This window comes from Magallana gigas, chromosome 6, assembly GCF_963853765.1.
Source record: "Magallana gigas chromosome 6, xbMagGiga1.1, whole genome shotgun sequence".
NCBI lineage: Eukaryota > Metazoa > Mollusca > Bivalvia > Ostreida > Ostreidae > Magallana > Magallana gigas.
In genome coordinates, this window is record NC_088858.1 from 18,667,977 (window position 1) to 18,683,177 (window position 15,201).

Consider the following 15,201-nt stretch of genomic DNA (forward strand, 5'->3'; position numbering starts at 1 on the left):
GTTACCATGTTTCTAGGTCAAACGTTAAAGTCATAGCTGATATCTTTAAAATCCAGTTTTTGAGATTAAATTCTAAATGACTCAATCTTGCTCGGATGTATTATAATAACCAATCAAGTGCCGAAAAGGTTTGTGATGAACTTGAAATCAAGTTCTATGCATATGCCAACTTTTCTAAGCCGAAGATTAAGTTCGAAGAAAGTCTTCTGAAATTTTTCAGATGGATGACAGTTTGTCATTGTCATTTTCATGCTTTTCATCATAATGCTCATTATTAAAAATGGTCATCATCTTAACGATGTCTAGTTTACATTTTAGCTTTACTGTCTCTAATACAAGCATGTGTTAACTAACAATATCAGTTAACATGTATCGGATTGCCTTCATCGTAGAAAAAAATATTAACAGATTCATTGATCAGTATACCTGTGACAGAATTCAAACTGTATACAGTATATGGATAGAAACCTGGAATTATAATAATTATCAGTCAATATGCAAGATATAAATACTCTTGTATTACACGTTTACTATAATTTTGTATTTTCCGTCAGTTATTTTACCATGTACGATTATTATTTCCAATTTTATTTTGTATTTCCGAAGGTTATGACTCTTACTTTTATTAGAATTAGATATACATTCCCTGCTATATAAGAGTCCTGTGATGTATTTGCTAAATTTAGTAATTTATAATTCGTTTTATAATCCGGATATACATTCATGTCATCTGTATATCTGTACATTTATATAACTTCCTTCTTCTGTTCTCACATTATAATGACTTGTACAAGTACATGGAGATATCAGGACAAACACTGCAGTAACTATCACAATACAAGAACAAGAGATTTCGGTTTTAAAAACCCGAAAATTTTAGTTCTGAACTTAAATAGATTTGGAATATATATATAAAAAATGACAATAACAAACCGTCAACCATCTCAAAAATCCATAAACTGAAAATGATAATTTATTCAGATTGCCATTTTTGGACCATATATATCTCATGTATAAGGAATTTTTTTTAAAGCATGAAGCTGTAGAAAATCCTAAAGTTTCAAACCTTAGATTTTGTAAATGATTCTTTGCTAAATATTTGTTGATAGCTAAAAATAACAAAAAAAAAAAAAAAAAAAAAAAAAAAAAAAAAAAACAACAAAAAACAAACAAACAAAGAAAAACAAAAACAAAAAGAAATAAAAAAAAAATTTTGTCAGAGGTTTTGATTGATTGACCATCAAGCCTCCTGAATTAAGTCTTTTACAAATCTACCATGCGCAAATAAAACATTCAATAATGTTTTACACTTTAAAAAGACTGGCATTTTAAATGAGCGAAAAAGGAAAATAATATGAATTTCCTTCTTGCAATGGTAAATGGCAAAAACCTACTTCTCAATCGAAACGATCTTTGTAGAATTGCCATTGGAATTATTATTCAGGTCCCCATCTCTAAGCCGTTTAGTCATTATTGATTTAATCAAATGTCAGCTATATGGAATATTTAGTATAAAAGTTTAGCATCTGCAAATATGTTTTCGTATATGATCCTATACAATAGACAAAACGTTCAATTCTGTGTGAACTTTTTACGACGTCACAATGATTATCGGTCGTGTTTACCGTTTGAAGTTACCTTGCATTATGGAATAATTCTTTTCGTTTTCTCGTTATGCTTCCAATATCAAAATATTTCCGATTTTTACATATTATGAAGATTAATATTTGAACCTTATTCTAACTCATTGTAAAATCGTACTAATAAAGGTACACAAAGTGCGACTTCACGAAATGTTTTATCACAAATACTGAGTGTGCAATAAAAACAATGTAAACTATTTTTTAAGCATGATCAATTAATTATTCACAAAAATTAATGTTGCTTTGAGTCCAGGATTTCATTTTCATAAAACGAATATCAACTTATCAAAAAAAAAAGAAGGTTTCTAACACTTTGTACAAAGCAATACATTGTAAAAGAAGAAGGCATTGGGAACAAATATGAAGGAGGAAATGGAAATGAAGGATTTTCTATCAATGTGAATTCCAGCATTGAGAAGGAAATTCTAAAAGTCTATTTTAAAATTGTTTTACTGTAGGTACAAATTTCCAATTACATTGCTCGTGATGGTAGTTTTACATGTATAAATTTAGAATAGAAACTATGCAAAGTGTATAAATTTGTAAATTGAAGACTTTGAAAGTACAACATCTGTGTAAGTAATCAGTGACAACATGGAAGCAATGTGTTCTGATCTAACAAGGAGTATATCGAAACTAACTAGCGAAGAAACGGAAAAAAGTAAAGATAATACTTTTTTATTTTACTTTGTGTGTGTGTGTGTGTTGCATAAATTTATTTTGATCTTCTAAATTACAACAAGGCAAACATAACAGAAAGAAGATATGAACCTACGATATTAGTTTAATCTTAGTGAAGTTAACGATAAGAAATTTCAAAGATTTTTCATACATTGGTTTCTTTGCCAATTCAATACTATCAGATATAAAAACTCTTCATTAAAGGGAGTTTTAATTTTTTAAATTTTTCCTTTATTCTTTTTACAACGAAAAGGTGATAATCATTCTTACTATTACATTTTGAAATAAAAGAACTTTTTATCTTAAATTTGTTTTCCAGATCGCAAAAGCTTGATAAAGAATGGGTGTTTAAGTGGCACGTACGTCACAACCGTTTTTCTGCTAGATACATCAGGTAGCATGGCGGGAACGGGCCTGGAACAAATGAAAACGGCATTTAAGGATATCATCTATGGTTATTAAAAATATATACAATGCAGTGTCGTGTATTTTGTTATTTGTGTATTTTGTCTTTGCATATACACTGTCGTTTTTTATTCATTATTTCAGAGTTTTCTAAACACCCATCCGTATCTGAGAATGTTATGGTAGTCACGTTTGGCCGAGACGTTAAGGTTATCCAGCACTATTCAAATAAACACAAAACAATTTCTAGATGCGTTGGTAATACATTTCACAGTTTTCATAAATAATTGAAATTTCTCCAGTTTTTGGGTTTTTTAAAAAAATATAATAATTCTAGTCTTATATGTTGACTTATAGATGGTTTAGAATGCGAAGGAAGTAGCCCATTGCAAGAGGGCATCGTCTTGAGTACGTCTGGCATTAGTTCAGGTATGTTTTTATTCCTCTTATCACAAAAACAATACAAAACCCTGTGATGTTTATGAGTATGTACTTAAGCATTACATCCTTATTTTTGAAAGATATAGCCTCATAACTGCAGCGATGTGTGCATACAAGTTGAGTAACGCATGTTAGGATTTAATGCTTATAATTATATATAATGCTTATATAATGATTTGTATTATTTTTCTAAGGGTAAGTTAATTAAATTGAAAAAAAAAACAGTCACAAGCGTCGACTTTGATTTTTTGCTGGTGACGTTACATTTTACAGCTTTCAACGTTTGTGACGTCACAAACTCGACATTTTAATTAAGTACCCAGTGTGTGTTACATTGCTTTATCTCATACGTGTGGTGTAAAAAAAAACATCAACAACTGTTTATCGTTCGGGTGAATTCAAGCTAAGCACCGCAACTTTCTGTATGTCATTAAACGTGATTATTCATGTCTTCGGATCATTATTTATATTTAATAAAGTGATTAAATTCTAAGAAAATATTAGAAAGTTAAAAAATTATTTCAAGAATTATTTCTGTGAAATTTTATATTAAAACAGTTAGATTTATCTCCGAAATAAAGTACTAAATTGTATTGCGCAATATCACAATATCCGCATAACACATCGTTGCATCAATGTTTTTAATCTTTTAAAAAATCAAATCGGGTCATATAAGTGACTATCTGAAAAGTCTTATGATTTAAATCAAATCGTATGGATGAATAGAACATCTATAATTGTGTGATTTTATATTTGTGTTATCCAACTCGTTGAAATGGATATATTTGCTCGGCAAGCCTCGCGAATATATACACCATTTCAACTCGTTGGATAATGCAAATATAAAATCACACAATATAGATATACTCTATATAACTGCAGTAGCTTTCAACACACTTAACATGCAAAAAAAATGTGGAATTTAAATATATGTACATGGATTGTGCTTTTTATAGCCCCCTATAGCATGATAGGGTCATTCCATGTCAGGACCAGAATTGTCATAATAACTGATGGTAAACCTACAGGGACAGATGAAGGATACAACTTGGGTCGTCCTAATTCCCTTACCGAGGTATAAACATATTTATTTTGCTTATCTCTTTATAATTTAAAACGGTATTCTTAATAAGAATTTTCACTCGCTTTTATTCATATTTCATCTACACAAGTTTTCCTCCAGTTTAGGGAGCCAGTCATGAATGAAGTAAGAATGATCGGAAAGTCTAACCCGATATTTTGTATTCCGGTTGGAAATGACCCTGACATTGTAAGTTCAAATATTGACTTAAATTATATGGAATTGAATTTGCACAAGTCAATGTAACAAACATATGAATTAACGTCAAGGGGGAGTTTATCGTTATAAATTTAAAGATTTGCTCAATATGTCCTTGTACCAAATCGATGTTACACTGCTGTAAAAATGATGCTTGAAATCATAAAAAAAATTCTTCTATTTTATTCACTTCTTTTTATCAGTACTGGATTAGACGTATCCATACGTGGCAGTGTAGCAACTTTCAGAATTAATTAGATTTAGAAAATGACTTAATTCAATGATTTCCTGTGAGACCAATGTGCAAAAATAGGCACGATCAGATCAGATAACTAAACGAAAAAACAAAATTATCATTTTATAAATAAAATTAGATTTTTGAATCGTTAAATTTATTTCGGTTGTCGATGGCCTCTGCTTAATAGTAAGTAAAATTAGGCAAGAAAGGAATCACCATAAATTTTTAAAGTCAGTTGCAGAGATAAAGATATAATAATAACGTTTACATAAATACTTCTAAAGTACATCTATAAACAGAATTTTTGTACATACGTATATTTTTTGAACATTTTCTAACCTCTTTAACACGAAATTAGCGTATCATTTCATGGTACCTCAATATTCAATAGCGTTTTTGCTTTATTGCTGTATTTCCATCTTTCTGGCAGTTTTTCTGTTAATGTTTCTTATAGTGTTTCCTTGGAACTCTGGTGTCGGAAAGTGGAGGAGGAAAACTTATTCCATGCCACGAGGCGAGACAATTTGGCAGATATGCACTAAACATAGTACGCATATATATATATATAGAGAGAGAGAGAGAGAGAGAGAGAGAGAGAGAGAGAGACGTGGCGAACGATAAATCAAATTAAAAAAAGATCATGTAAAAGTTTTGTTGTCGCAAAAAACCAATGCATTTGTCAAGTAATAATTGTTGTAAAATTATGTAACGGGTACGTCTTTTTGATTGTAGGACTTAGCTTCAAAAGTTCTAGAGCGTCTACCTGTTGAAGATCACTTTTCAAATGAAGCAATTAGGATGGCTGTTTCACGACTTCATACAGCAACTGAGATGGACTTGGTAAGTAAATCAAATCAATAAGAATCATATCTACGTTTAGCTATTGAAATTAAGTGCACATACCTCAAAAATAGTGACATCATGACAACAAATTAACGATATTCACTTTTATACTCTACATAGGAAGATGTTTGTGAAATTATAAGCAAACAGCATGTATACAGATCGAATAGTTGTATAGTTATTGAAATGACAAATGAACAAGAAGACGAGTTCCAAGAACGAAATCAGCACATGCCTACGGTAGGGACACGTGTTCGAAGAGGACCAGACTGGGAGTGGAAAAATCAAGACGGACAAGGGGCAGGTACAGTTGTAGGACACTCCAAAAGAGGTAAGAACTAATCTTAAAAGACGAATCCCAGAGTCCTATATTATTCACAGATTTGAAGCATGAAGAACATTTTTCGATCTTTCATTTTGTTGAAAAATATTTTGACAACTTTTCATTGATAATATTTTTAGTTGGATGGATCAACGTTGAATGGGACACTGGGCTTACAATGTCTTATAGATATGGAAACAACGGAATGATTACTGCGTATGATATTGAACCTTGCGATGAGCCAAGAATTCTTGAGGACCAGCCCATTGCTGTCGGATGTCTTGTCCGCAGAGGTACAGAGTGATCAATTGTCTGGTAATAAGCTGAAAAAAAGGCCTAAGAAACAAAATTGCTTATATATTACACATCGTTTTTAATTTATCAGGTCCTGATTGGAAATGGGATAATCAAGATGGCGGTGAAGGAAATATTGGAAGGGTATATCGTCTTAAAACACCAACAGAAATATATGTGAGTACATTTGTATTTGAACCAGCTGTAATAAAGAAATACTAATGTTAACTATTTAAAATCTCCGTATTATGATTCTAGCATTTTATTTTTTACTCTTTCCCAGGTCCGATGGCACAATGGACATAAAAGCAATTATAGATATGGCTATAAAAACCGCTACGATGTCGAATTATGGTAATGTGAAATTCATAGTTTGCTTACATTTCTATTTTTAATAAATATTACGATGTTTCACAACAGCACCGCTAAGTGGAGCATCCACATGCAACAGCAAATATAATGAAAGAAAATGGATTATTACGTATACATGTAACTGGGGAGACAAATTCTTATCTTGAAAATTAGGGAATATTTTATGCATGTATGTACATATAACTTTTATAAGAGTAAATATAACACATTGTTTGTATTCCTAAAATTACTTAGATTTGATGATATCTCATTTATCTATATTCTCATGGTCTTCGATGTACACCGAGATAAATATACATGGGATGTGGAAGTGGTTTACAATAACGTTATTGTACAATTGTTCCATATCCTTGCAAGAACATAACATATATGCTTTAAATGCAGTACTTTATCTACATTATAGTAATTTAAGTTGAGCACCAAGTCTGTTGATTCTTGTTAGGAAATTAATGTCAGAGTACAGACTCATTATGAAACGTAGCTGCAAATTTGAAGTCTGCAATGTGTAAAAATTGGGATTGGCATGTTGTATGTCAATCAAAATGTTTTAGTAGAGTTACATATCTGAATGTGAAACGAAATCCTTCTTTACTTTTGACATCCTTCTAAATACCAAATACTATGCCACGGTTTTTTTTTTACCTCTATAAGGTCTAAATATAACAAAATATCAAGCTTTTTTTTATATGTGTACTTCACATTAGTTACCCAGATATTGGTGTTGTCAAGTCGTACATCTTTTTTATATATTATTGAATATTTTAGTGTGATGGTTTTCTTTAATTTTTACCTATAATTTGAATTGAAAACACACGCACATTACCGATGAATTGCTAGTATCTATTCGCAACTAATTGCTCAAGGGAATGGTAAAATACATGTATATACAAATACAAAATATGTTTACTATTAAAAATTACCAATATATTATTTGTAGTGATCCATTTGATGGTCGGATAAAGGAATTATTGAGGAGACAAGCACATAGAACACCGCTAACAGACGGACATAAATTAAGTAAATATGAGCTCAATACATTTCATCAAAATGTACTCTTTTAAACATAAAACATAAATATAATACTAGACACGATCTCGTTGCGAGCAACGAGGAGGTCTTCCGTCCGCTGAAGACGGAAGACCCTAATAATAAAAGACTGTTTTTGTCTAAATCTTACTTAAAGAGTGTTTTTCAACTTGTACTACAGTCCAACACCCTTTAATGTTGAATATTTTAGTTAGAAAATTAGATAAAAAGGAGAGAAAGAAATAGAGAGAAAGAACAAATCTTGGCTCCGGCGAGATTAGAACACACAGACTTTGCAGGTGTCTCAAAACATGGCTGACGCGAAATAATTCCTGAATTTGTCTTTGAATTTTGGGAGTTTCCGCCCGGGAGAGGAGCTGAGTTTTTGTATGAGATGAAAAACAACGTGTAAGATGTCTGAATATTCAGGTTTGGTAACAGTGCGAGGTCACTGAAATATTGATGCGTGTTTGTGTCTGGAGTGGGGGGGGGGGGTGTGAAAAGACCCAAGCTTGATTTTCGTCGTAAATAAATCGAAAATAGAATTTTGAGGTGTGGATCTCGGATTCGGTTAACAACAATTAGGGGAAGTCCTAAAACAATGACAGATGCATTTTACCCATGTATTTCAGTGTTGAGAATGTTTTTTCGTGTCGTTTACTATTATGTTTGACTGTTTTATTTCAGCAGGATTGATAAAATCTTTATAAATGTAGAAATAACGAAATCAGTAACACGTAAATTTATTCGGTAAAAATTTGATGACAGTTCTAACATTCATAAGTAGTTCACACGCTATCGTAGATACAGACTAAACGGAAAACAAGAAATATACATGCAACAGAAATATTACGCGGCTGCTTACATCCCTTGTACTGTGTAAATTTTAAGTCCCCGTACAGGCTATACTCGCCGTTTGATCTCAGGAATTTCTTCTTAATTGTTCAATCCGCTGCATATTTCACAGACAATAAGAATGGGGTCCGAGGTACATTTACACAAAATTTCATTAGGATTGAATAAGGGGCTCGGGAGTTAGAATTTTTTTCTACAGTACATGTCAAGCACGCCAATACAATCGAAACTCATATGCCCCAAAATTCATATCTCTCTTAAAAATGAACGAATAGGTCTGGTCATTAGTACAGTAATGTAGACTTGAACTAGGTTAAAAATAAAGGTTCAAGATGACAGATCCAGTAAAATCAGGCCAGGAAAACTAAATGATTTTGTGAATAGGAAGGGGCGGGGGGGGGGGGGGTGGTCGGTGCGTGTACTGTGTACATTTATTTTCCAGGTATAGGCAATAAGCGCCGTTTAATTTCAGGAATTTTGTCTTAATTGTTTAATCCGCTGCATATATCACAGACAATCAGAATGGGGTCCGAGGTTCATTTTCACAAATGTTCATTAGGATTGAGTGAAGGGCTTGGGAGTTAGAATTTTTTTTATAGTACATGTCAAACACGACAATTGAAACTCAAATGCCAAAAACTTCATAACTCTGTTATTAATGAACGAATTGGTCTGGTAATTAGTACAGTAATCTAGAATGGTAATTAGTTAAAATTAAAGGCCCAGGATCAAAGATCAAGTAAAATCGGGCCAGAAAAACTAAATGATTTTATGAATTGGGAGGGGGGGGGGTCGGTCGTTTACTGCTATATTAAACGTAGAATATTAAATTCTAAATATCACATATTACACAATTTCTAAATAAAATACATATGTTAGAACAATATATAAGCGTTGTTTGAAAGATGTAACCATTGATTTTTTACATCTATTTATTCTTGCTAATCAGTCCTCCTTTTAAAGCCATGTAGAATAACGTTGGTGCATTGCTAAATGTTGTGTGCATACAGTCATTGAGATGGCGGCATTTCTTTGATGCCGGCAAAGCGACCTAGCGAACTCTAATGCGATCGAACTGCAGGGGCACCGGCGGCATGTCTTTGATGTCGGCGATGCGACGAGCGTCGTAATTTAGAGAGCTGCTGACAGAAAAGAGCTCTATATTTGTACTAAAAGAAGCCGCTATTTTTTTTTATTTATGACAAAAATAAAACGGAAAACATTCAAATCCATCATTTTAAAGATAAAATCATTAATCAAAACACAAATGAGAGGGAAAAAAGATTCGGCACTCAGGGACTGAACCCGGGTCGCCTGGGCACAAGTCCACCACTCTAACGACTGAGCTACGCGGACCCTCGCTTCAGAACTTTGGAGTCCAAAATCTCAAGAATGCGTGGATTGATTTTAAAACGAATTTCATATTCTGACGTTTTGAGAGCGTCTCTATCGAATGAAAAAATAAAAAAAATTCAAATCCAAAAAATTAAAAAATTAAGGTTTTTCATTTCCTTCCGGTTACAACCGGAAGTGACGGCGGACGTTCGGATATGCGAAGGGCACTGCGGCCGTTCACTCTCTACCTTCTGTGAAAATTTGAAAGTCCTATCTTGAATACTTTTTGAGAAAAATTGTGAACAAGCAAAAACATAAAATATCTAATATCTCGGTACCGGAAGTGACGACCAAAAAAATCTCGTGTAATTTTCTTACAAATTTTGTCTTGAATAAGATCTGAAAGTTTCACGAAAATCGGCTGAAGCGTTTTCGAGAAAACGTGACAGAAAAAAAAAATAATAATAATAATAACTAGACACGATCTCGTTGCGAGCAACGAGGAGGTCTTCCGTCCGATTTTTAGAAGAGGAAATGACCTTGCCTTTTATCTTCATCAACGAAACATATCAGGAAATGCAGATGTGATCTAAAAGAGCGATGGATGAAGGATTATACACCCCGTTGGATCCCTAATTTAAAGGACCAGCCCCATTTTATTTCATATCAAATTAGGTCTTTTGACCTAATAACAGGTCTAATGACCTGTAATAAAAAGAAACCGAAGAAAAAAAAGAGGGTCTGCCTTTGTAAACGGAAGACCCTAATAACAATAAGAATAGAAAGGTCGTCCGCTTAAGACGGAAGACCCTAATAATAAAAGACTGTTTTTGTCTAAATCTTAATTGAAGAGTGTTTTTCAACTTGTACTACAGTCCAGCAACCCTTTTATGTTGAATATTTTAGTTAGAAAATTAAATAAAAAGGAGAGAAAGAAATAGAGAGAAAGAACAAATCTTGGCTCCGGGGTGATTAGAACACACAGCCTTTGCAGGTGTCTCAAAACATTGCTGACGCAAAATAATTCCCGTATTTGTCTTTGAATTTGGGACGTTTCCGCCCGGGAGAGGGGCTGAATTTTTGTATAAGATGAAAAACAACGTGTAAGATGTCTGCCTATTCAGGTTTGGTAACAGTGCGAGGTCATTTAAAATATTGATGCGTGTTTGTGTCTGGAGGGGGGTGAAAAGACCCAAGCTTGATTTTCGTCTTAAATAAATTCGAAAATAAAATTTTGAGGTGTGGATCTCGGATTCGGTTAACACCAATTAGGGGAAGTCCTAAAACAATGACTGATGCATTTTACCCATGTATTACGTGTATAAACTTCGGAGGTTTTTCTTAATCCCGACAGGCAACAGATTTGTATCAGTATATAGACATGCACAAAAATAAGAAAAAAAGTATACCATCTTTCATAACAATGACTTTTTAGCGTTGACTTCCAATCAGTAAGAAGACAATCATTAAACAATGCATTCAAAATTATTTGAATCCATAGACATTATCCAGTAACTTGATATAAAATATGTCATTTTTTTGGACGCCAATGTACATTTAGCTTCTATCCACTTTACTCTGTGATACCTGTACTAGTTCTTATTCAAATGCTAAAACATTTGTACTTTAGAGAGAGAGAGAGAGAGAGAGAGAGAGAGAGAGAGAGATTACAGTGTTTTATAATGTTCAGGAAATCAATATATAAGCAACCTAGGTCAATAAACGCATGTATACATGCATGTGTGTATCTATATATGGGATTAAATACTAAGCAGTCCTCCTTTTTAAGCCGAGTAGAATAACGTGGGTGCATTGCTAAATGTTGTGAGCATACAGTCACTGAGATGGCGGCATTTCTTTGATGCCGGCAAAGCGACCCAGCGAACTCTAATGCGGTCGAACTGCATGGGCACTTCGGCGGCATGTCTTTGATGTCGGCGATGCAAAGAGCGTCGGAATTTAGAGAGCTGCTGACAGAAAAGAGCTAGATATTTGTCCTGATAACAATGCCGCTGTTTTTTTTTTTTTTATTTATGACAAAAATAAAACGGAAAACATTCAAATCCATCATTTTAAAGATAAAACCATTAATCAAAACTCAAATAAGAGAGAAAAAAGATTCGGCACTCAGGGACTGAACCCGGGTCGCCTGGGCACAAGTCCACCACTCTAACGACTGAGCTACGCGGACCCTCGCTTCAGAACTTTGGAGTCCAAAATCTCAAGAATGCGTGGATCGATTTTAAAACGAATTTCATATTCAGAAGTTTTAAGAGAGTCTCTATCGAATGAAAAAATAAAAAAAATTCAAATCCAAAAAATTAAAAAATTAAGGTTTTTCATTTCCTTCCGGTGACAAGCGGAAGTGACGGCGGACGTTCGGATATGCGAAGGGCACTGCGGCCGTTTACTCTCTACCTTCTCTGAAAATTTGAAAGTCCTATCTTGAATACTTTTTGAGAAAAATCGTGAACAAGCAAAAACATAAAAATTTTAATATCTCGGTACCGGAAGTGACGACTAAAAAAATCTCGTGTAATTTTCTTACAAATTTTGTCATGAGTAAGATCTGAAAGTTTCATGAAAATCGGCTGAAGCGTTTTTGAGTAAACGTGACAGAAAAAAAAAATAATAATAATAATAATAATAGAGGAAAAGAAACAAAGCAAAAACAATAAGGTCTTCCGTTTCCAACGGAAGACCTTAATAATAGAGGAAAAGAAACAAAGCAAAAACAATAAGGTCTTCCGTTTCCAACGGAAGACCTTAATAAAAGGATTTACGAGATTGTTAAAATCGTTTACGAAGATAGGATTTTCCCAACATTATAACAATTTTGAGTTTTGGTAAGGCATGAAACTTATCATTTTTTTAACGTTTTTCTTTTTCTATGTGTTTTTAGGTTTAAGAACGTCTTCAAATTGTTCCGATGATTCCATGCAAAGAGAAAAATGTTTACCCCCAGGGTTAAAAGTTTCACAATCTGAATCAGAAAGAACCTCTGAAATATATTATAAAAGGAAGAGTTATTTCAAAAACTCAAACAAAACAAGTAGAAAATGGCAGTGGCGAGGGCTAGATAACAAATGGTTTGACTTTCCAAAAAATGCAAATGAAGTCATCGAGCAATGTTCGAAAGGCAAAGGGTCAACCGTTATAGTTAATCTAAATGGACAGTTGTGAGTATCGTAGAATATTATTTCCCCTTATTACGGGAATTGATGTTTACCAAAATGGATATTACTTATTACTTATCTAGCTTAAGTCCTATTGGCGATACCTTCGTATTTATATATATTTTTATAAATGTTATCATATGAATTTGTTTAGCTCCTTTTGCAGGTAAATTAATTTGATGCATCACTTTTAAAACGTAGGAAAATGATACACTTACCTTAAACAGTGTCAGCAGTTCAATTGTTAAAAGCTGAAAGCTAGTAAAACCTATCACCCTATTACATCAATAATCGTTATTGCTTCAGAATGTATATCATTGTTAACTTTATAAGTTGAGTATTATAAGGTGATCAACTTATAATAATAATAAAACGATTCCTTTTATTCATTTAATTCATCCCTAAATTTATATAATTTTCAGCATTTATTCAATTACATTATTGAATTCTTTCGTTATTTCATTTTGTATAATAATGCAAACCCTGCTAACGCCTCAACAGTACTTCATTACTGAAATGTTTGAACTATGCGTACAAAAATTATTCTTAGTGTAATCATAAAAACACCAGAAAATGTAAATATTCAAAAAACTTATTCTTTCCCCCAGATAAAAATTACATTGTATCTTAATATAGTATCTAAATATATGATCTTATTTTAATTGTAGGTGTAGAATCAATCTAAAGAAGGAAACTATGGTAAACACCATAACCAAAGAAGTGACTGAAGTCAGGATACTGGAGAAACCAATTACATCATGAATTTATGATGTATTAGATGTCAGCAATTTCATTCTTTAAAACGGTTAAGTTAAAAACATACAGAACTCGGTGCACTGAAAAAAATGCTTTCAATGTGGCATTAAGGCGTTATTACCGGATTGAATCGTTTGAATATCTGTTTTTTGTTTGTTTGTTTTTTTTACATAAAAGCATTTTTGTGCAATTAGATTCAATACATTCCTCACTAGCCTAACCAGAAGTTGTGATTGTAATTTATAGGTGTCAACAGTTGATGTGTTTATTTATACTACAACGCCATTCGATCTACAATTAGTGCATTGTTCTTTATACAAACAGGCATTCCACACTTAATATTATCTAAGTTTGCATATATTTATCCCTTATCATTTGTGATACCAATTTTTTAGTGGGAAATTATTTCTGATGATAGTCAATTTACAAATGACTATAGTACAGCTTATCATAAATAATTTGTACATTTCTGTAGTTATTTTCTAATAGTTATACGTCTTTTTTTATTTCATGTATTGTGTTTCATTTCAATAAAATATTATATTATGGCAATATTTACATAGCTGATCAAACTTACCCAGTCATTATTATACCATTTTGAAATATTTCCTTTAAACAAATATTCTCATTTATTAAAAAAAATGACAATCAAATTAACAATCTGTTTTTTAATCAATGATATATTGATAACTTCAACAATATAATGATATATTGATGATATCAATAATATTGATAATTAAATATATGATAAAAGCTACATGAACATTTACACTTTAAAAAGAAAATGAATGTAAACTGCAAATAATTGGAATTTTTCCTAGTCCAAGGGGCATACTATGTCGAGAATTGAACGATTGCACTAAATACACTATATGAACTTGACCTAGATATTATTATGGTAAATCTGTATATCAAATTTCATTTTGATATTTTAACATCTTCTGCGACGAAAATGAACGGAAACTGCAAATAATTGGAAATTTTCCAAGTCCAAGGCGCTTAACTTTAAAATTGCTCGATCGGACCCAAAATCGAACCTGACATAGATATTATTATGATAAATCAGTACACTAAATTTCATTTCAAAACGTGCAACCTCTGCGAAGAAAATGAACGGGAACTGCAAACAATTGGAATTGGAATTTCGAAGGGGGCACTTCTTTGACGCCTGATTTTGCTCTTCTTCTATGTGCGGCCGAATACCAATGCTTTGAAAAGTATTTCATAGAAACTCATGGGTATTTCATATGCGTCCAAAATGCATAGTCTTGTTTAATCGCTCTTTTTCTTGAGTTGATAAACTTTTAAACAGAATTTCGTTTCATACATATTTTGTTTCCATGTATGGATGTTACGTAAAAAGAGGAAAAACATCTATGACAAAATGAATTTGAAATATCATTTTCCATCCTCCAGGAATAGAACGAGATAAAACTATACATGCAATATGTCACATTGCATGTACTGTGGTTTATTGCAATTCAAAAATCCCATTTCCGATTAAATGCTTCAAAACATTTTATACATTGAACCTG

At 32.5% G+C, this 15,201-nt stretch overlaps 1 protein-coding gene across 1 annotated transcript; it reads left to right on the forward strand.

Annotated features, from left to right (window-relative positions):
* The first annotated feature begins 2,134 nt into the window (after window positions 1–2,134).
* LOC105328252 (uncharacterized) lies at window positions 2,135–14,104 on the forward strand. The gene is made up of 15 exons (XM_020067230.3): window positions 2,135–2,304; window positions 2,644–2,778; window positions 2,874–2,987; window positions 3,087–3,158; window positions 4,127–4,245; window positions 4,354–4,440; window positions 5,142–5,234; window positions 5,420–5,527; window positions 5,651–5,861; window positions 5,993–6,145; window positions 6,238–6,323; window positions 6,430–6,500; window positions 7,456–7,535; window positions 12,637–12,913; window positions 13,579–14,104. Exons 1-15 carry the CDS (start codon window positions 2,238–2,240, stop codon window positions 13,670–13,672), a joined length of 1,767 nt encoding a protein of 588 aa, XP_019922789.3. The 5' UTR covers window positions 2,135–2,237; the 3' UTR covers window positions 13,673–14,104.
* The last annotated feature ends 1,097 nt before the right edge of the window (window positions 14,105–15,201 follow it).